This window comes from Astatotilapia calliptera, chromosome 23 (genome assembly GCF_900246225.1).
Source record: "Astatotilapia calliptera chromosome 23, fAstCal1.2, whole genome shotgun sequence".
Lineage (NCBI taxonomy): Eukaryota > Metazoa > Chordata > Actinopteri > Cichliformes > Cichlidae > Astatotilapia > Astatotilapia calliptera.
In genome coordinates, this window is record NC_039323.1 from 36586534 (window position 1) to 36607240 (window position 20707).

At 40.3% G+C, this 20707-nt stretch overlaps 1 protein-coding gene across 1 annotated transcript in view; it reads left to right on the top strand.

Annotated features, from left to right (window-relative positions):
* The first annotated feature begins 16042 nt into the window (after positions 1–16042).
* The window catches only part of LOC113016550 (FERM and PDZ domain-containing protein 4-like), a 91431-nt gene continuing 86766 nt past the window's right edge, over positions 16043–20707 (top strand). The window contains 1 exon segment of the mRNA XM_026159451.1: positions 16043–16130. Within this exon segment, the coding sequence (XP_026015236.1) occupies positions 16081–16130 (50 nt within the window). The 5' untranslated portion in view covers positions 16043–16080.

A 20707-nucleotide genomic window follows, 5' to 3' on the forward strand; every position in this document is an offset into this window, starting at 1 on the left:
TGATTTAAAATTGAGGCGGTGGAAGTTGCTGCCACAGCTTGACATTTTGATTCCGCCGTCTTTGTCAACAGGACTCTTCTGTCTCGCAGCAACTTAAAAGCGACCCTTATTGAAACTCCTGGTGCTCGTTTATACTGTTTAAGTGTGGCACCACCGGCAGTCATCCAAGGTGATAAAATGACTGAGAGAATAAAATGACTACAGTAGCGGGAAGATATGTTTAACTGATGGTGTACGATACTGCCACAGCCCGCTGGACTGTTGGTCCGATCGATGTCTGCTGAATGTGGATGAGGCTCTGAGTGCTCGTCTCAAGAGGTGGCCATGTTTTTGGCACTTATTTAGATCGGGTTCTGAAACAGCACTTGATTTAATGTGTAGGGAAAAGTTGGAAATACTTGTCATAGTGAAGTCAGGAATGTCACCACATCATTCAGTGGATTTTAGGAATGAGGTCAGAAGACTGTAGTCCGCAAGGCTTTTTGTCTTGGGATTGGAGTGAGCTTACAGGGGCCACTGTGTCTGTAAGAGCAGAAAAATTCCCATCAAGCCATTTTTTTCTGCTTGTCAAATTCAGGATCACATCTGGGCTCTCACAGGGAGGAGATACAGGCGGGATGCACCCTGGAGGTAGCTGAAGGGTCTACTTCAACGGGGATGCGTGGGTTAGTAAGCCATGCCAAACCGAAAGGGTTTTTTTTTTTGTGTTACAAAACCAAACGAAGTCGCCGTGGTAACTTATCCTGAACACGTAACTTGCTCCTAGTTAGGAGCAAGTGAAAGATTGTAAATATAATGAAAACCTTGTGCTTCTACCTAGTCTGTTTTAAGTCCTGTGAATCTACACATTACACCCCTGTTGTGCTAATGTGCTTTTTTTTATGTGCCTTATCAACATCACAAATGTCAGATTGTTGCTGGAATTTACATTCAGCTTGGGATAATTGTTTTGTTTTTTTTATCTGCCCTTCCACTGCTGATATTGAACATGGATTAGAAAACTGGTCGGGCTATTTATCACCAACAGCTGCTCAATCAATTAAAACAACAGACATATAATTTAAACATTTCAGTTTGCTTTAGTTTATCAGTGGATCAATGTCAACATTTCCTTTAGTCACCATTAATGTTTCAGAGCTGTAATCTGCAGCACAGGGAGTGCATTCACTGTTACAAAAACTAATCAAAATGTGTTTTTGTAACACTAATGTTTGAAGAAGCAGCAGCATGTTAGCACTTTACTGGTATGTATATTCTTTATAAACTTGGCACAAAAAGGAACACAAGCTTTAAGTTGCACTGTGGCACGAGCCAAAGCAGATCAGTCAAACACGGCATGCTTGTAGACACCAACTGACCGCTAAAAGAGTCAATAGCAGAATACGCTGTTTGACAGAAGAGTGCTCAACTCTGCTGCTCAACCCACGAAACCATTTTTTTTCTCACAAATGTGGAATTCCTATTAAAGTAATTATTACATGAATAAGTGAAGTCAAAGTTGTGTTGGTTGGTCCAGAGCGATACAACTCCAGTTTCTCTCTGATAATCAGTTTGATTACATTCTTGCAACATTATGGGGATAAAACTTTGAGGTGGATCTAATGCCAGCTAACAAAGGCTAACAGAGGCAAAAAACACACCGCATACTGAGAGAATAGCAAGACATCCTGAACAAGTCACCTCAGTATCGCTGTCATCAAACAGAAGTGTGACTCATAACAGACTTCCTTCGCAAAGGAAAGGACATCTAGCGGCTTCTCCACCGGCATTTTGACAGCTGAGGTAAACACCGGACTGACAGCCTACACTTTTCAAAGATGGCTAAAAGAGACTAAAACATGTTTGTCCTACACTGGCCACCATAGCTAAGATTATGCACTCAAACTAGGAGGAGTAAGAAAACAGAATTAAGTTGACTGTCATACATCAGAAAAATGAGGTCTGGCAACTCTTGTTCTCTGGAAATTGTTAGCAAGTGTTGATGTCTTTGCTGAACCCACACAATCAATGGATGTAGCTAGATTAGCTGATAATTTGCCTTTCTTTATAGGAATAAGAGTGGTATTGATCCTTTCTTCTTTATCTCATACAAAGAAAATTGTTTCCTCTGTAATTGTTTTTGCTGTTATAAAGCAGAATATTAACATATTATTATTTAGACAAGTGAAAACACAAGCCTTATTTATTCTAATCTAAAGCTTTAGATGTCTTTCTGATGAAAAAGTTTTATACATACATCATTTTTAGACTATTATTGTTATATAGATCTTTAGAAAACTGACAGTGTATATGCTTACTCAGTACTTATCCTAGAAATGCTAAATATTGGGTGATTTAGGGTTTGGCTGATACAAATGTTTTTACCAGCCAATTTTCTTCTTCTTGTGTAATCTACAGTTGCAAAACAACACGAGAGTTAAATAAAAATGAGAATTTGTTCGTCTCTTTGATACATTACACATCTTTACTGCCTGCAGAGTTATGCTCTTTACTTCTAGTGCACCTATGGGAAACTGGCTATGCTGGCTTCCCCGTATCAGAGTTCTAATGGGTTTCAGTGGCGAACCTTAATTGTATTTGGACTGGGTCAGACTTCTTGTAATGAACCGCTTATCAGTGCAACCTGATACGGCACTCTCTGCCTGCTGCTATCACGTAGCCACAGAAACCACCAGTTCAAGCATCTCAATTCGATTTCCCATCCATCGTTGTCTCTATCAGCTTACCACATGATTCAATTGTTAGCGGAGGAAATGGGGCATAATGAGATGTGAGCTATCACCTTGTAAGTGCTGCTGCCGGCACCTTTCACCTGAATGTGCTTCTTTTTTTCTTTTTCCTTTTTCCATTTGGAAAAGCCAGCCTCTGCTTTTCCATCCCACTCTCCTATCTCTCTATCTCACTCCTTCTTATGTCCCCAAGTTTCTTTTCTTCACTTCACATCTGTATCCTCGTCTCGTTTGTCTAATGTTCGCTTTGACAAGTCTTTTGACTTTCTGCTCATCTCTTCATTGACTTCAGTACTTAACTGCAGCCAGAGAGAAGACAGTGAGACGCTTTTGGCCAATAGGAGTTCGCGGAAGTATCTCTTTCTATTCTCTTATCTAATTTAGGAGAGCTTTCCACCACATTTCCACTTTTCACCCATTCCAAACCTTTGTCTTATTGACACATCATACATGATGCATACGTCTTCTCGCCAGCCGTTATCAAAGTCTTCCAGTTTTCCTCTTCATTCTCTTCTTTCTTGCTTCTCTCCATCCACCGCTTTCCATCTTCATTCTAGCGTCATGGATCTAAGGCACGCATTGAGAGGGGAGACGGTGGACATCAGCCCCTCTTTGTCCACCGTATCCTCTTGGACATCATTTGACATTAGCAGTGACATCACATCACTGAGCTCTGACCAAATCTTGACTCCAGTAACAGCTGAGAGCGGCTTCAAACCCTTCGAGGACTCGCTTCCAAAGAAGTCTTCTTCAGTCACGGCCTTGTGTAAAGTGCGAACTGTGGCGTGGAGAGAGACATCTTTTCTTGGAAACGACGAGTAAGTACTTGACTGCAGTTAATGGATCAGGCAGTTTAGTCAGGCAACAGTTAAAAATGACTGAGAGGCAATTTCATGTTAAAGCTAGAAGAGCCAATTTGAACTATTTCACTGTATTTGTCTTTGTTTAAGGAGAGTAGTGCTAATATAAGGAGATGTATATATTGTACCATAACTAGTGGAGTGATTTGTCACGTTTTTAAATATGGGACATGATGTAGGGCTGAAAAATGTTAGCAACTTTGCTTTATGACAATATCAGTACGCTAATATGTGATTTTAGCATGTTTCATCTGCATTTATATAGCTGTAGACTGTAATGGAAAGTCACGATGATGACCAAGGTTAGAACCCACGGCTTTGTTTTAGAAATGTCACACCAGACCAAAGTCGTCAACCTTGACTCGTAAACCGTTGTACCATTTCAGGCCATCACTCTGAGATACGTCATCACATTTTATTCCATCCAGTGATTTTGCAATGTCTATTTATTAGACTGAAATTAATTATACTCTTACATATGACAACTTTGATTAAAAACACAAGGTCTAATCAATGTTTTTTCCTCGAGGCCAGCAATATCAATACGTGGTTGTGTATTTTTTTCAGCTTGGGATGGGATTTCATTGACATTTTCATAAAACCATTGCACGAGTTGATTGAATGTTTTAAAAAAAAAGAGGTTTTCTTTGGTAAGGCAAGGGCCAAATAACAGTAACGACGCAGGAGAGAAGAGGCTCAGACCAATAGCACACGGTCACAAGTGTGTGTGTGTGTGTGTGTGTGAGAGTCTTTGCTTTCAGCCTACAGTGGCAATCATGAGCTGTTTCATCTGGCTTTAATCACGAGCGGTTCTATAATGGGAGTCTGATTCCCAGTAGCAGGACTGCGAGAGAAGATAAAATAAACCCTGCATTACTTCGGATAGAAACCATAAATCACCTTTTCTCCTTGAATTCTACTGAGAGTCTCTGGCAAGTAAGAAAAAACCAGGGTGTTGTGCATCAAGTGTTACTTTTCTTATTCCTTTCTTGTTTCACTTCCTTCTTTCCACTCTCCATCACTCCGCCATGCCCTGGTATATATAATTAGCCTTCCACATGCAGACAAATGTCTGAACTTACTCACTGGCTGACACTCTTGCCGTGTCTTTAAATCACCCCAAACTCCCCGCAGAGTGTTCAGTATCTTTGCATGAAGACTGATTAAACTTTGGCTGAGGAGTGTTTCTGAGCCAGCTGACGAATGTAAATGCATTCATGCTTTTGCTGTCTTTGTCAGCAGCTTGTTTTTCATCTTTCAAATCGGGTAGCTGAGCAGGAATGGCAAATGTCTATTTGACTTTATATTTTTCACAGTCAGGTGGGAAGAAATCCAAATTGGACTGTAAATCTTGTTGACAACAGTAGCTCTTTGAAATGCCCCGCTGTTCTTGAGCATATAATAAGGCAGCCGTCTGGAATTACCAGGATTTATTCGTTGATTACTTGCAATTATAGAAAAAAATGTCATCTGATTAAACTAATAGTAAACACACATTCCAGAAAAGGAGTTTATGAATGCCTGTGCCTGACAAACAATGACCATCCCAGAATCTATGTCGAGACAAAGGTTGGAATTAATAGAAGTTTGGGTTGTAAAGAAGCATTGCACAAAGAATCGCACAAAGCTGCAAACCGTTTCTAAAGAAATAAGTGCTTATCAGTGCATACATACACAGTAAGTGGGTGCTCTGCTAATATCAAAGCAACAGGACACAGTCCAGTTCGGAAAGTGGTAGGCACGGGAAGGGCGTCATAAAGGTTGACTACAAATGTTAACATTTGGTATCACCTCTGGGATAATGATGGATGGATGAGACAAAGGCTGAACCTCTTTGGCCAAAATACACAACACTATGAGAGAATAAAGGCATTTCACACCAATTATCATGGTAGGGAGAGAATCATGATTTGGGTCTGTTTTGCAACCTCTTGTAATTGTTAAGGCAAAAGTTAATTGTGTTGAGATATTTTATAAGGCATTGTCAGCCCACCTCACTCCACTGCTATGGAAATGCTGTGGTATGACCTGAAGGCGTTTTCAATCAAGACATTGACTGAACAAAAAATATTTATGAACTCAAATCATTCAGGCAGCATGGTTCTGAATTCCTGCTAATCAGCGTGTGAGTCTCCTAACAAGCTACGACGGCTGCTAGAAAAGAGCCCACTTATAATTTTCCAGCCTTCACTGAGATGGCGTTCAGTATAGATATCAAAGATGCAACATTATGTGAATCCACAGGAATTAAGAGGTAAGTAGCAGCCAGCTGCTGATGATTGTGTTATTAAACCTGAATGCTCTAGACCAACACACTCCCAAAACCTCTATTTTTACCAAAGTCTTCCATCCAAGCTGATTCACCCCAAGGTCAGACTGTGCACAAAAAAAAATGGCAAAAAACCCAAGAGTTATATCTCAGATTCTACAAGCATGATGTTAAAGTTAATGAAAAAAACTGAGCAAGTACTGCTTGTTTGATGAAAGCCTTTTCCGTCTAAAAGAACATGGTAGCATGGATTATGTTTGTAAAGTTGTATCTGAACAATTCACAAGACTTATGCAACTATGTCCTCTGGATGGACCAAAGTGGAGATGCTTACCCATAATGCACAGCACCACATTTGGTGAAAACCAAGCACAGCATATCAGCACTAACGCCTCACGCCCACTGTTAAGCACAGTGGTGGAAGGGTGAGGATTTGGGCTTTTGTTTTGTAGCCACAAGACCTGGGCACCTTGCAGTGAGTTGACTATGAACTCCTCTCTATACCAAAGTGTAACAAATGTGAGGCCATATGTATGACAGCAAAGGCCGGGACCAAATTGTGTCTTGAAACAGGACAATGAGCCCAAGAATAACATCAAACAGAAAACAACTGAAATGACTGAAAAAGAAAAAACCTTATTTTTTCAACCTTATTTAAATGCTGTGGTGGGACCTTAAAAGAGTTCTGCATGAACAAATGCCTGCAAACCTCAGGCATGATGTGAGGGATTGATAAATTCATACCAAAAACTCTTATCCTTACTTTAAGTTATCGCTGCCAAAGGTGGCTCTACAACAGGGGTGGGGAACTCCAGGCCTCAATGGAGATCTCACCCTGGGCCAACACACCTGAATCAAATGATTAGTTCATTACCAGGTCTCTGGAGTGTTCAAGACATGTTGAGGGGGTCATTTAGCCATTTAAATCAGCTGTGTTTGATCAAGGACACATCTAAAACCTGCAGGACACTGGCCCCTGAGGCCTGGAGTTCCCCCACCCCTGCTCTTTTTCGTACGGTTGTACACATATTTTGTATAATAACAAATTTGACAACAAATGTAAACACTGGCCAAAAGTTTGTTTTCACCACAATACTGTCAATCACATTGGCCCATTGCTAGCTGAACATATTGATTCAGTTTAGTTCAGTTTAATTTTATTTATATAGTAGTATGGAAAGTGGGAATTAAAAATCCCTTTGAAAAGAAGGAAACTTCTGGCAGACCCAGCTTGTCATCTGATTTATGGATTGATAAAGCTGGGTATATGGCATAGCAGGGAAATGAATTTACATGAACAAATTGAAGTCTATAGACATGCATGATTCAAACTAGTGCAGTACAGTATGTTTAATACTAACGGCATGCTCTAATCTCTGTAATAAAATATTATGGTCAGCAGTATTGAGGTTTAGCAGGATAATCACAAAGAGGAGTCCACTGTCGGACAATTTAAATTTCATTGACTAATAATAATAACTTCATCATATTTTTCTTCATTTACTCTTCTTCATTTTTTTTCTGACAAAAACAAGATGATAACTACATATAAACTAATGCACAAGGACAAAAGCGATGATGGAGACTTTTGTCAGCGAATAAAATTGAGAGGGAAATATTCTGGAGAGACAAGATCCAATCAGAATTGATTAAGTTGTGCAGAAAGGGTGGAGGAAATTGGAAGTTATCCAGTCAGAAGTAATCTCCACGTGCAGTAAGGTTAGATATACACATTTGATCTGGTCCTGGAAAACGGTCCAACGAGCTCCCATGATCCCTGTTTCTCATGAAAATGTGATAAAAATGTCGACTCTTAGGAGGAAGAGAAGAGTAGACATATTGACACATTTCACAGCTGGTGTCAAGGAAAAGAAGACCCAGTAATAACACTGCTAATTCTCCTATTTATATATGAACATTAAATTCCCATGAGTCTTTGCGTTGTAGTGTTGCAAAACCTTTAAGAAATTGCTAAGATATGTTACTGAGTCCTTGTTAAGGTGTCGCTGTAGCTTTAAGCCTTTGCAGTGTTGGTCCAATTTCTGCAGTTCTGCTCCTGGTCTTTTCCTCTTGCCATAGTTTTACCTCTTCTTTTAAATTTTTTGTTTCATATTGCTGAAGAAAGATCAATCTTTTTGCTAAGCCAAGCCATTTGCCTTACTCAGCTGCTCCACAGCAATCATTCGTTTAGGTAAAGCTACTTATTCACATTGAATCAGTGGTATTTTAGCATTTAAAAAGTTACCCCAAAAATGTCATTGGCATTTTTTTAATGTAAGGTGAAGATCCTATAATAATACAGAGAAAAACCCCAAAATTAGATGATCCGAAGAGCTTTGGTGACAGTGGGAAGGAAAAACTCCCTTTTAACAGGAAGAAACCTCCAGCAGAAGCAGGCTCAGGGAGGGGCGGGGCCATCTGCCGTGACCGGTTGGGGTTGAGGGGAGGAAGTGGCTGGAAGTGACAGTAATGACAATTGCTGAAAACAATTAAGGTGAGACTTTCTAATGCACATTATTACCCTCACAATAGTATTAACATAACATAAATACAAGAATATGATTACCTTTTCTAAACATAAGCAACTGTTTCTGTGTTAATGTCTTTGCCCTCGTTCGGATTTTTTCCCGAGCAAAAGTAATAATCACATCCCCAGATGTTTAGCGAGAGCAAGAGAGAGAGGGAGGGTGAGGGGGAAAAAGGAGAGGCAGCCTGATGATAATCATAGCAGAGACGGAGAGAGCTTCAGAGATGTAAGGAAAGAAAGCAGATAAAGAGATTTTCCACTTGCCGTTGAATCACCTGACCCCATCAGCACTCTTCTGGACCCTCTGCCCTCGACTCCCAGCTTCCTCCAATCCTAATCACGTCTGTTTCTTCTCAGCTCACTTTTCTCCTTCACTTCCTTGCATCCCATCTGCTCCTCAACTTTGAACATCTTGTTTTTCTTTTCCACACCACCCCCACTGACCCTGAACATAAAGTAATTTTGCTGCAGTTCAGGTTATTGTTTTTGCTGGGACCTGCTGGGTGGCAGCCTGAGGATTAGGAGACAGTCGGGCAGAGAGCTGCAAAAAGATGGCACATTAAGCCATGAGGTAAGATATGATATAGTGTTTAGTGCCATTTCATCCTTTTATGTCTCCCGTATATATTTTTAAGAGGTGGAATGCGGTGAACCTGCGGTGCTTGTGATGGGTAAAGTATTTCTATTTTAGCCACGTATGGCACAGCACAGATATTCAAATATCGCAGTGTGTTTCCGTGTCCCCATGCACTTTGCACCTCATTTCATCTGAGCAGAAGCTGGAGAATTTTGAAGAAAGTTGTTTCTATCTCTCCAGGCAAGCGCAGTGTGTGGCAAACAGACATTTTCACAGTTGGGTGGAGACACTCTGATTGGAGCCCTCCTCCTTATCTTACTGTAGCAACTGCATTTTCTACTCCTTTCAAGCTCTGTGATTTTTTTGACATAAAATGCGAGTCTGACTTTAGTGTGAGGCTGTGCTTTGCTTTGTAGGATGGTGGCAGGCTTACCTATATGTGTTAAAAATAGGGAAATATGAACATATGCAATTTATGTTTCATGTAAATTATCCAAGTAAATGGATAATTAAGCATTTAATGTGGCAGTAAGCAGACCTGCTAGCAGGTCAACACTATAATAATGTCTGTCCCAATGCAATTCAAAACCAAACTTACAAACAACAATAATAATAATAATACTAATAATGGATTGCATTTATATAGCGCTTTTCTAAACACTCAAAGCGCTTTACAATTCCACGATTTATTTTCTCTCACATTCACACACTGGTGGAGGCAAGCTACAAACCACTCATAATCCTCTAGCTGCCCATAACCCTAACCCAATGTTTTTATAGAACCAGTCACCTTCCACCTCCATTATGAACACAGTACTGGTACTGGATTGTGAATTGTGTTTTGCCTTCTGAGCCATCCTGATTCAGCAAAATGCTGGAAACATTCCTTTGGGCTATACCGATATGATAGTGTTGCACAGTTTCTGCAGATTTGTTGGCTGCATAATCTCCTGTTCCACCACATCCCAAAGGTGCTCTCTCTGTTGGACTGAGATCTGATGACAGGGTAGGCCAGCTGAGTTGTTCTATAAACCATATAACTTAGTGTGTTATCCTGCTGAAAGCAACCATCAGACAATGGGTACAGTTTGGTCATAATGGGATGGACATGACTAACAACAAGGCTGTGGTGCTTCAACAATGCTCAGTTGGTACTAAGGAGCCTAAATCTCCAAAAGGTGATTCTGTTCATCTGGACGTAACGTTTTGTGGGAGAAACGTTTCGTCACTTATCCAAGTGACTTCTTCAGTCTCAGCTGACTGCAGGTTTCCCCAATCTTATAAACAGAATCAACGTTTGGAGATTTACTTACCTGGACGATTGAGCATGAATTAAGGAGCCTAAAGTGTGCTAAGAAAATATCCCCCATACCATGAACTACCATCCACCTGTTAATACAAGGATTCATGTTGTTTACACCAAATTCTAACCCTACCATTCAAATTTCACAGCAGAAATCAAGACGCATCAGACCAAATATGAATTTTTTAATCCTCTGTTGTTCAATATTGGCGAGCCTGTGCAAATTCTGCCTTCAGCTCCCTGTTCTTAGCTGGCAGGAGTGGCACCTGTTGCGGTGATCTGCTTCGGTGTTCAACGTGTTGTGCATTCATAGATGCTTTTCTGCATAACTTGGTTGTAATGAGGGGTTATTCAAGTTGTAGTTGTCTTCCTGTCAGCTCGAAGCAGTCTGGCCATTCTCCCCTGACACCAACAAGGCATTTCTGCCCAGGCATCTGCAGCTCGCTGGATATTTTCTCTTTTTTTAGCCCAATCTCTGTAAACTCCATAGACGACTGTGTAAATCAGCAGTTTCCGAAAAACTCGGAGCAGTCAGTCTGGTACCAGCAACCATGCCATGTTCTAATCTAACTTAACTTTCTTTCCCATTCTGATGCTCAGCTTGAACTTCAGACAGTTGACCATGTTTACAAGACAAGTTGCACTGAGTTGCTGCCATGTGATTGGCTAGTTGAATATTTGTGTTAATAAGCAGTTGAACTGGTGTACCTCATAAAGTGGCTGTTGACTGTGACTTGGTTATTTCTAACATGAAAGGTATCACTCAAAGTAACAAGCCCACACAATATTGTGATCATACTCTTTAAACACCATTTTATCAGCTTTCAGCTCATTGTTTTGGTATTACAGCTCACAACTCTGCTGTCCTTGTTGACCCCGACCTCGCCAAATAAACTCCATGTTAGGCACATGCTGTCTAAATGAATAAGACATTTCCATTAGAAGATCAGGGTTATGAGGAGAGTTAATTGCAGTCATGGCTCAAGAGTTGGCAGTTCGTCTTGTAATCGGAAGGTTGCCGGTTTGAGCCCTGGCTCAGACAGTCTCGGTCGTTGTGTCCTTGGGCAAGACACTTCACCCGTTGCCTACTGGTGGTGGTCAGAGGGCCCAGTGGCGCCAGTGTCTGGCAGCCTTGCCTCTGTCAGTGCGCCCCAGGGTGGCTGTGGCTACAATGTAGCTTGCCATCACCGGTGTGTGAATGGGTGAATGACTGAATGTAGTGTAAAGTGCTTTGGGGTCCTTAGGGACTAAGTAAAGCGCTATACAAATACAGGCCATTTACCATTCATGTACAAATGTTCAACAGCATTTTCTATCTGAATTTGTTTGTAATTGGGGCTGAAAGGAACTTGGCTGAAGGTTTAGTTTAATATACCTACCCATCTAAAACAACATATTTTAACGGTTACAAAATCTAAGCAAGAACAAAAGAAAATATGTCCCAAACAGTTCATACAGTCATTCCTGGCACGGATGTTTGTCAAATCATCGTGGTGAGTCTCTCATTTTTAATACTGGATGTAGTGAGCAGAGAGAAAATAGTTCCTATGTGAAACTGCCCTCAGCGAGATTTGCGGCTTTGTGGAGATTTTCAAATGTCATTTTCTTTTTTTCTTTTTGTTGCTTTGAGCATCACAACCTAAGTGCCATCTGGTTCCGTTGCATTTACGACAATGCTGATATTTCTCTGGGCGATATATATTTAAAACTGAGGAACTGACACCAAAACAATCTGGATGGATAAATATCATTATATACCAGAGGAATTGTGTGTGAACCTGATTTTTTGTGGACTCTTGCTTTAAAGGCTTCGCTTTCCCCATAAAAAGTTGTCTATGGTTGCCGTGGCACCATGAGTCAACCCAAAATGTAAACAAGTAGGGGACCAGACTGTGGTCCAGCCTTAATACAAAGCAAATGTGAAGAGAGAAAATGGGGATTCAGGGTAATGTGATGCAGAGATTCATTATAAATTTATTCTTTTTACAAGTTTCAATTTCCTCCTTTAATCGGGCTGTGGCAAGGACTGATGGATTTAAATCTAAGCGGGTTTTCAAATACAGAATTGATCAGACTGAGTCCTGCCATAATACAAAGGAGACATCTAATGAAACTGACTAAAAAATACAGCAGAAAGATGCGAGGCCGATTTAAAATTCAACTGCGTCCTGCCTCCATCTGGTTGGTTTGGTACTTTTTTGAACACAAGATCACAGCGCTGAGATGTCCAAATCACTCCAACAGTGCATAACATTCGAGTTTAAAATTCTGACCTTTGATTTAGTGCCCTCACTGCAGCAGCAGATGAATTTGTAAGCACGACTGGATGTGAGTTGCATACAAATTTTTTTCTTTGGTATAAAACACAAGATAAATGCCAATCGTGTACTTTTTAAAAGGTGTTTTGTTTTTTTGTCCCAGATTGATGTGTTGGTTAGTTAGTGGTGTTTTATGACTGATTGGAGAGGGCGTGATTAAATTCTTTTTAAAATGAAAAAGTAATATGGCACCCAGGACTGAGCTCTGTGTCACGTCAACTCTTCTACGACACCATGAATGAGATGTGAATGAAGAGAACTGATGACAGCTTATTACTTTTGATTCTGAATTGGGATTGTCATTATTGTATTTTTTCCAATTATTACTCCCCTAAAGACGAAATGAGATCACTCATCCTGTAATTTGCTTCATGAGTCATCTCTGAATTGCTTCTCCTTCCGCATATCTCCCTTCTTCCTTCCGTCTTCCCCTAATTTTGTCCTCTTTGCGTCTCCCGCTGCACTACCTTCCCCCGTCATCTGCTCTCCCATGACAATCCACATAATATTGCATAAAACAGAGCTCATGACAGTGAGTGGATAAAAAAGTAAAGTGCCTTTACTCAGGGGACGCTTTTCTCAGTAAACAGGCAGGGTTATATAAAGTCTACAAAGCCTCCAGATGGACAAGGCTGAGGTCTTTCGACCAGGAGATGCTTCCAGTATAATTTGTACATACATACACACCTGTATGTGTGTTTAGGGTTACTTTCATTTACTAATTAAAGGATCCTGCCATATCTGTAGTGAAAAATGCTAGCTGGCTGATATTTCATATTTCATATCAATGCAATACACTGCATAAGCAGATATTTATGTTAGGTGTAAAATTAGACCAACAGGGTCATGGCTGCATACAAATCAGTAGTCACATCCCTGTAGTGTTGGCTATAGATATCCTTGGCCAAGAGTCAGGAGCAGGTGGCATCTCAAGAGGCAGCAAACGGAGCTGGTCTTCACTGGACTGGAATGTGCAGAGATGGCATCATATCTTGGAATAATGTGCAGAACAGTCATCACAGTGCCAAAACTGTCCTGCCACATCCTTAAAAGGCAGCTTAAGCTGACTTCATTGTCCTTTGATAATGACATATCGATGATTTTCTGTCACTGCCAACTTGTTTAACAGTTATTTGCATATTGCGATACACAGAAACTGATGTTGCAGTGTACCGAAGCCAAATTCAGCTGTTAAACGAATGATTTACTCGGCCACAAAGTGTGACCGCAGAGGACATCACGACATGCGATTATAAATCTACAGGATTATCAGACTGGTAACACTTCAAAGAGGCTGTTAGATGTCACAAAGTAGAAGACTGTAGTTCCTATTTATCACTTAGGTTATCAAGGTAGTGCTTGTTATAACAGGTTTTGACATATAAAGCCACCAGTTGTTTCTCCTAGAGCCTGTGTCTTGGGCGCTATACACTTTTTGAAAAGCCAGTACTGTTTACCAGTGTGTCAGGATGTCCACAGGTAGCGCCGTGGCAAAGTCCTGGAACAACTTGTGCCTTGATTATCCTCTTTAAATACAAAAACAGTTGGAGACATGATGACCAGGTAGTCATTCCTGTATACTTTTTTGAAGTCTGCCACCTGGGGCTCATGTGAAGTCACTGCATTGTAATATAGTCAATGTCCAATGACAATGATGTTTTCGACTCCAGTTTCCCATTAAATGTGATTTTATCCTGACCACTACATCATTCTACATCAATCTGGTGAGAGAGGACTTATGCACTTCTTATTTGATAGTATTCGGCAATAATGCTGTATAATGAATACTTTATGTTTAAATAAACTGAAAGCTAAAATTGCATCTACAACATCCAGCTCACTAAGTAACACAAAGTATCTCAGTATCTCAAACATCTCAGAAGTTTGAATGGACTGGTACTTATATAATGCTTTTCAGCTCACAGGACACCTAGTATTTGGTGGCTGTCAACATCATAGACAGCCTAAAACATGGATGTAGTGAACAAAAAAAGTGCATTAGTTCCTTGAACCTGCATTCCATCTGAAGACCACCAGATGGCGATAGCTCTGGTTGCAAAATGACTTCCTGTCCTATAAAAGTCTATGGGAAAACGTATTTTGGTTGTTAGCGCTGAGTTTAAGGGCTCAATTGCTTATTTCTGATCTTACTGAATAAAAAATTAAGTCTATTCTGAAACACTGATTGACCAAGATTTACAAAATAGAGGATTATCTGTCGGATCTGCAGCAGGGGTGTCAAACTCCCTCAGCTGTGGCCAAATACACTTTTAATTTAAGTGGGCCTCCAGTGACACTCCCTTTTCTATTAGTATAAAGAAGTTTAGCAGCACACTTAATCCCTGAGATATGTTAGTATTAGAAATATAAAGTGTAAAATGATGGACTGGCCTGTAATTATAAAACAGAAAGTTTGCCCTGTTAAAAAAACATCAGACTCACACTCATGCTGAAGATCAGCCCGTGTTAACTTTACAGGAGATTTTATACACATCTGCCTCAAAGAGAAAAAGAAGAAACAGCACTTGATGGTGCCCCCGAAATAATCTTGTCTCTCACTTTACACGATCAGGTTTTATTATCATCAGGCCCTGCTTCTCCTCTGTAGCGAGTCAGCAAGGACGAGCTTGCTATTATGTTTTGTCCTTATTGTATACATCATTGTTGTGTTAATCGCACACTGTCTGCTGCATGCCCACAGGCACAGCTGACCTCCGTCTGCTCTGACCACAGAGGATTGTATCATGGCCACTGATTCTCACACAAACACATAAATGTAGTGAGGTGCCTACTATATGTCCCACGCATCTTTTCCCAGGAGCAGCAAGGTTTAAGAGATACGCACACATGCACATGTGTAAGTACAGCTGCTGATGTCTGCGCTTAGTGGCAGCTCTGAAGTTGGCACACATCTGTTCATGCATTGATCCAGCGGCTCTGTGCGGATGCTCTGCGAGTGCAAAAGTAGTGTGTGGGTCTGTGTGTGTGTGTCTTTACTGTAAAGCTCACATCTTGTGATCTTACTGTTGAGGTTTTGTGAGGGGGGGTCTCAACATTGTCCGCTGCTATTTCACATGACACTCATGTGCATGCCATGTGTGTGTGGGTGTCCGTGCATTTGTGTGTGTGTGTGAGAATGGAGTTTATCCCTGGCCCAGATGCCCCGGCTAAATCCATCACCAGCGGTGCTGCACAGCAGCACTAAGCTGGAACATTTGGCACCAAGCTAGGAATGAGGAAAAAAACACAGGAACACACAAAGATATACACATATGCAAACACACATACACACACACAGAAAATTGAGTTTGGGGATTTTTTTCTAAAGAGATTCAGAGGAAGTAGATTTTTTTAGAGGAGGACTTGGACTCAGGGAGCGAGATAGGAGCTCTTTTTTTTCTAAGCCTGTTGGTGGTGGAGGTGGTGGTGGTGGTGGGGCTGGGAGAACCATTCCGCTCACTCCACCCGATCTTTCCTTCATCTGTCCAGCTGACAGGATGGAGCCGTGTGATGATGACGACGAACTGGGAATGTTAGCAGCTTTCCAGTAAGTTCTGGTGCCCCTAGACGCCGCTTGTACCGTACATGCTTTTGTTGTTCTTTGATTTGAAGTAATCCCTTTTCAGCCTCTGGCGTGTTAAAGCTCTTCAGTGAAGGCTTTGTTGATGAAGCTCCGGGGGAGGTTTTCATAGAGATTGTGGCTGGTAGTGAAGCCAGTTATGGGCCTCTGGCTCAGGGCCACTGACTTTTAATGTATACTCCTGCAATTTTTCAAGACCCATTTTCAATCTTTGAGCTTTTGATGGCATCTCATCGCTATGTGCTTTTATCTGAAGCATATGAGCATTAAGTGCACTGCGAATAAAGTTTATATTTGTTTTGCATGCCAAAGTCACCTCTGTGTTGATCCTGCTTATGCAGAGGTGACTATTATCTGTACATCTAATCCAGTGAAATGTTTTAAAGAAGAAACGTCGATCAAAGCAGGGATCAAATTCAGGCTATAGCTGTTATAATTATGAGGCATCAAAAATCTGCCTACACGACTTTAGCTTAAATACAGTATGTGCTTGACATAGATGCATATTGTTTTAAAGTTTGCTTGTGCCATTTTGCATCCCTAGCCAAACAATCTCAAAGTTTATTTTGATTTCTCTTATGAATGAGAGTTTATACATGTTTTTAGCTTTCTTCATCATCTGCTGACTAGCAAGGAGCTGGATGCAATACTGGACCGTCCCACAGCAGGCTTTAGAACAACCATATTGTAATCTCGCTCACTGAATTAACGGCACGTGAATCTTAAGTTACATAAGGCTGAGGTGGCTCCAAGCACCCGAGACCTTGTAATTACTGAACACACTTAGAGATTACATCATGGATTGAAGGGTTTAGCTATATGGTTGCTGGGAAGTGTGCGTGCGTGTGTGCATGTATTTGTGGGTTGTGGTCACTTAAAATGTGGTTTTGCACATAAATTTTGAACACAAGTTGCTTGCCTTGAATATGCATTTATGGTATGGTCATGCAGACTGTATGAATACTGTATACTAGTTCAGGAGTTTTATGTAGTTACTGTAGAGAGTAAAAAAAGCTCAGGAGGAGGTTGTTTTAATGTTGTCTATTCAATAGCCTGGTGAAGTTTTTACTTGGACTGATAACAAATTTGCTTCTGATCCTTCCATGAATATGTAATACGATGTGACATTCACCTGCTAGATTTGTACACCTCAAGGTACTTTTGTTGTCAAGGTTCACATTAAAATATTATCTGGTAGGTCAGCTAGTATGAAAAAATTGCTAATTTTGTCAGTTGTAACGCTGAATACTAGGTGCATGGGAATTAATTAGCAATCGAGCAGAGTCAAAATGGTGAAAATAAATAGTATGAACAAGCTTAAGTAACGACTGGTCAAACAAATCTTAATCTATTGGCTAAAGGGTTAAATTAGTTAAAAGTAAGGCTCTGTGGTTAAAAGAAGTCAAATGTACTGGGTAAATCGTTTAACTTATTAGCTAAGGCTAGCAATCAAATGGTTAAAACTGTTAGGCTACAAGGGTAAATTATCTAAAAGCTAAAAAAAAAAAAGAAGGTCAAAATGTAACTAAAAGCTGTAACTTTCTGTAACTAAATAAATTTAGGTCAAAGTAATGCTAAATGGTTACAATTTTTAGCAGCTATTATGAAATGGACAACAATAATGGGTAAATGTTTGAAACTGTTAGTTAAAGTTAAATAGCTAAATAGCTAAACGTGGGGCTAGCATGGTTAAAATCGACCACACTGATAGATTGGCTGAAAATGTAAACATTAAAAGATTAATATTAATAAAAGCTTAACTGAAGTAGATGAAAATTAGGGTTTAATGGCTGATTTAAAAAAACTTAATTATGTTAATAATTTAGAAGTATTATTTTATGAAAAGTAAAGGGTATATAGCCAAAATAGTTCAAATTAGTGTATAAATAGTTGAAATTTTTACTAGCAATGGCTAGTGAAGTTAGTATGAAGCTAGTAAGAAACCGGTGACCTATGGTAGACACAGTTATTGCTATATTAAACCTAATATATGGCAAGTTGTGTTAAATAATATCCAGGTAATTAAAATGAACACATTTGAATATGAGCCAAATCAATTTGAGTGATATTTTTTGATTTCATAACACTGTTATTTATTTATTTATCTTTAAGCTACAACAGCTGTGAGAAAAGCTAAAAGAAGAGAAGATGTGAGTTTGCAGGGTCTGTGTAATTTTTTTTTTCCTACATAAAGATAAACCCATGCAGCTGTTGGTCAGCAGTGGACTGTAGGATTGAGGAAGCACCAGATCGCAGCATCATTGTTGAAGGATTACAGCAACAAGGTGATAGGTCATTGGCTTGGAAACATGTGGCCCAGAAAGCAGACAAATGAAATTTGATTCAGACTTGGCTCTGCTGTGTCAGGCAGACAGACATGCATGAACTGATTTTCTTTCAATCTCTCCACCTGCTGTTCGTGGTTTTCTGACCACCGATATTGCAAATATTTGAATGTTGACTCAGCAGCTGCAGAAAGAGTGAGACAAGTAAAGCCAAGGGAATCTGCTGTGCTTTTTCTCCACTACCCCCTTACTGCAGTATAAAGGGTTTTCCTCGGATGTAAGGCTAGGTTCTACAGGCCCAGTTCCAAACCTAAAATCAGTTAAGGTGCGTGTGAAATTATTGTGGTGCAAAGGGCAGACACCTAAAAGTGATCGCGGCCTGCCAAAAACAGATTATCACCTAGTTTATAGCCATCTACAGCTGCTTTTATCTAGATTAAAAACGCAAATACAGAAACTTTATGTTCATCCATGTGGCAAGCTCTAAAATATAATGCCTTTTTTAAAAATTATTTTTTGAATATAAATTTGGAGGTTAAAAATGTGGTTTCATATGTGCGCTTTCTTAGCATCCCTTTTTGTTTCTCTGCTTTCCAGAACATTCCAGAGGCTCTCTCTTTTCTTGTCTCTTCATCTTCCATGTAATATTTATACTGTTGATTTTTCTGCCCACCCTTTTCTACTCAATACTCTCTTTCTCCCTCTGTATTCACTACCGATCCCTTTCTCTGAAAGTCGCACTTTTTCTTTTCTGCCAAAGTAATAAAAATACATCTGGATGAAAAACGTTGTATTGCAACCACAAAGCAGAGCTATTGCCATAATAAACAGCCACCATGACATCAACGATTTTAAAGCGTCAGGTTGGCACTTTGAGTGCCGCCATATTGGTTTTTTTTTTTCCTTTTGTTTGTTTTGTAGCTCGAAATTAGCTTATATGAAATGCAGAGTGGAGTGCTAATTCATTAGCCAGTGTTATCAAGCTTGGCTAGCAAGATACATTCAAACTGTACGGCGCAATGCTAAGTTGCCTAGTAGTAGCAGTAAATGGCCTAATCATTTAATAAAATATCAGAATTATACTGATCAAAAATTAAGCACAAAGGTCTAGGATGTGCTGTATAGAAAAGCAAGCCATAATATTACGCAGATAAGCCCCTTGAAATGCTCCAAATGGAACAGGCAGAGAGTGAACTGACCCAAATTATTGTGTTGGGACAGCTACCAACCAACAGTGGATGAACGTTGATAAGTTATAAAGAACTAAGAGTTATTGTCACAGATTAGTAGGCAGAGGACTCACTCGCAGGAATCTGAAGTTTAGAGAGAAGGTGAGGGTTTATTTGCAATGTGACACCAAGTGAGAATATATACATATATACAGTGGAACAGATAACACGGGGCTCCAGGGAGTAGGGCGGGGTCCGAAGGGAAGGTCCAAGACGGGGGTACACACACGCTCTTCTTCCACTTGATCCGTAACTCAAAAATGTCCACACTAAGAAGCTCACGCTCACTCACACACATCCACAGAAATCCAGACGGCAGGGAAGACGGGCAGGGAGTCTAGAAAGCCTGTACACAGAGGAAAAAACAAAGTCAGGAGGAAACTCTAGGGGATCAAAGGAACACTTTCATAGGCAATGCTACACTGACACTTGGTAATGTGACGATCCAGCGAGGAAGCAGCCTCTCTTGCCATCTTAAGTAGTCTGCCAGGATCAGTGTGAATGAGCCACAGTTGTGTGTTCAGGGTGGGTTCAGAGGCGGGGAACCAAGGTCTAGTTCCGCCCTGGTGGGAGAGGTTAAGACAAAAAATACACACACCACGACCTCTCCAGATCTTGAGAACCATGACAGTTATTGTGAAGGGTGAAACTTTATATAGAGGCCAAAACGGTATTTTATACCAGGAAATAAATATGCTTTTAAATGGTGTAAAGCTGGGACTCTATGGAGATTGATTCCCTTTTGTCACCTTGTGGTCATTAGTGGAACTGCAGTTTTTTTTGCCTCTTCTGCATTGGCCTAATTTTTCATCGCCAGAGGTTGACCATTGCTTATTAGGTTGCAATTATTTTATGTTATACTTCACAAAAGACCACGTCCTTGGTATAATTAATGGCATGTCTTTGCGGCACATTTGCTATTAATATTTCAGCAGAGGTTCTAATATATTAAACCAAGGCTGTAATCGGTGCCTTTGCACCCTGATAGAACTGGGCCTGACACTGTGCATTTGGAAGGGAAATCTTAAAC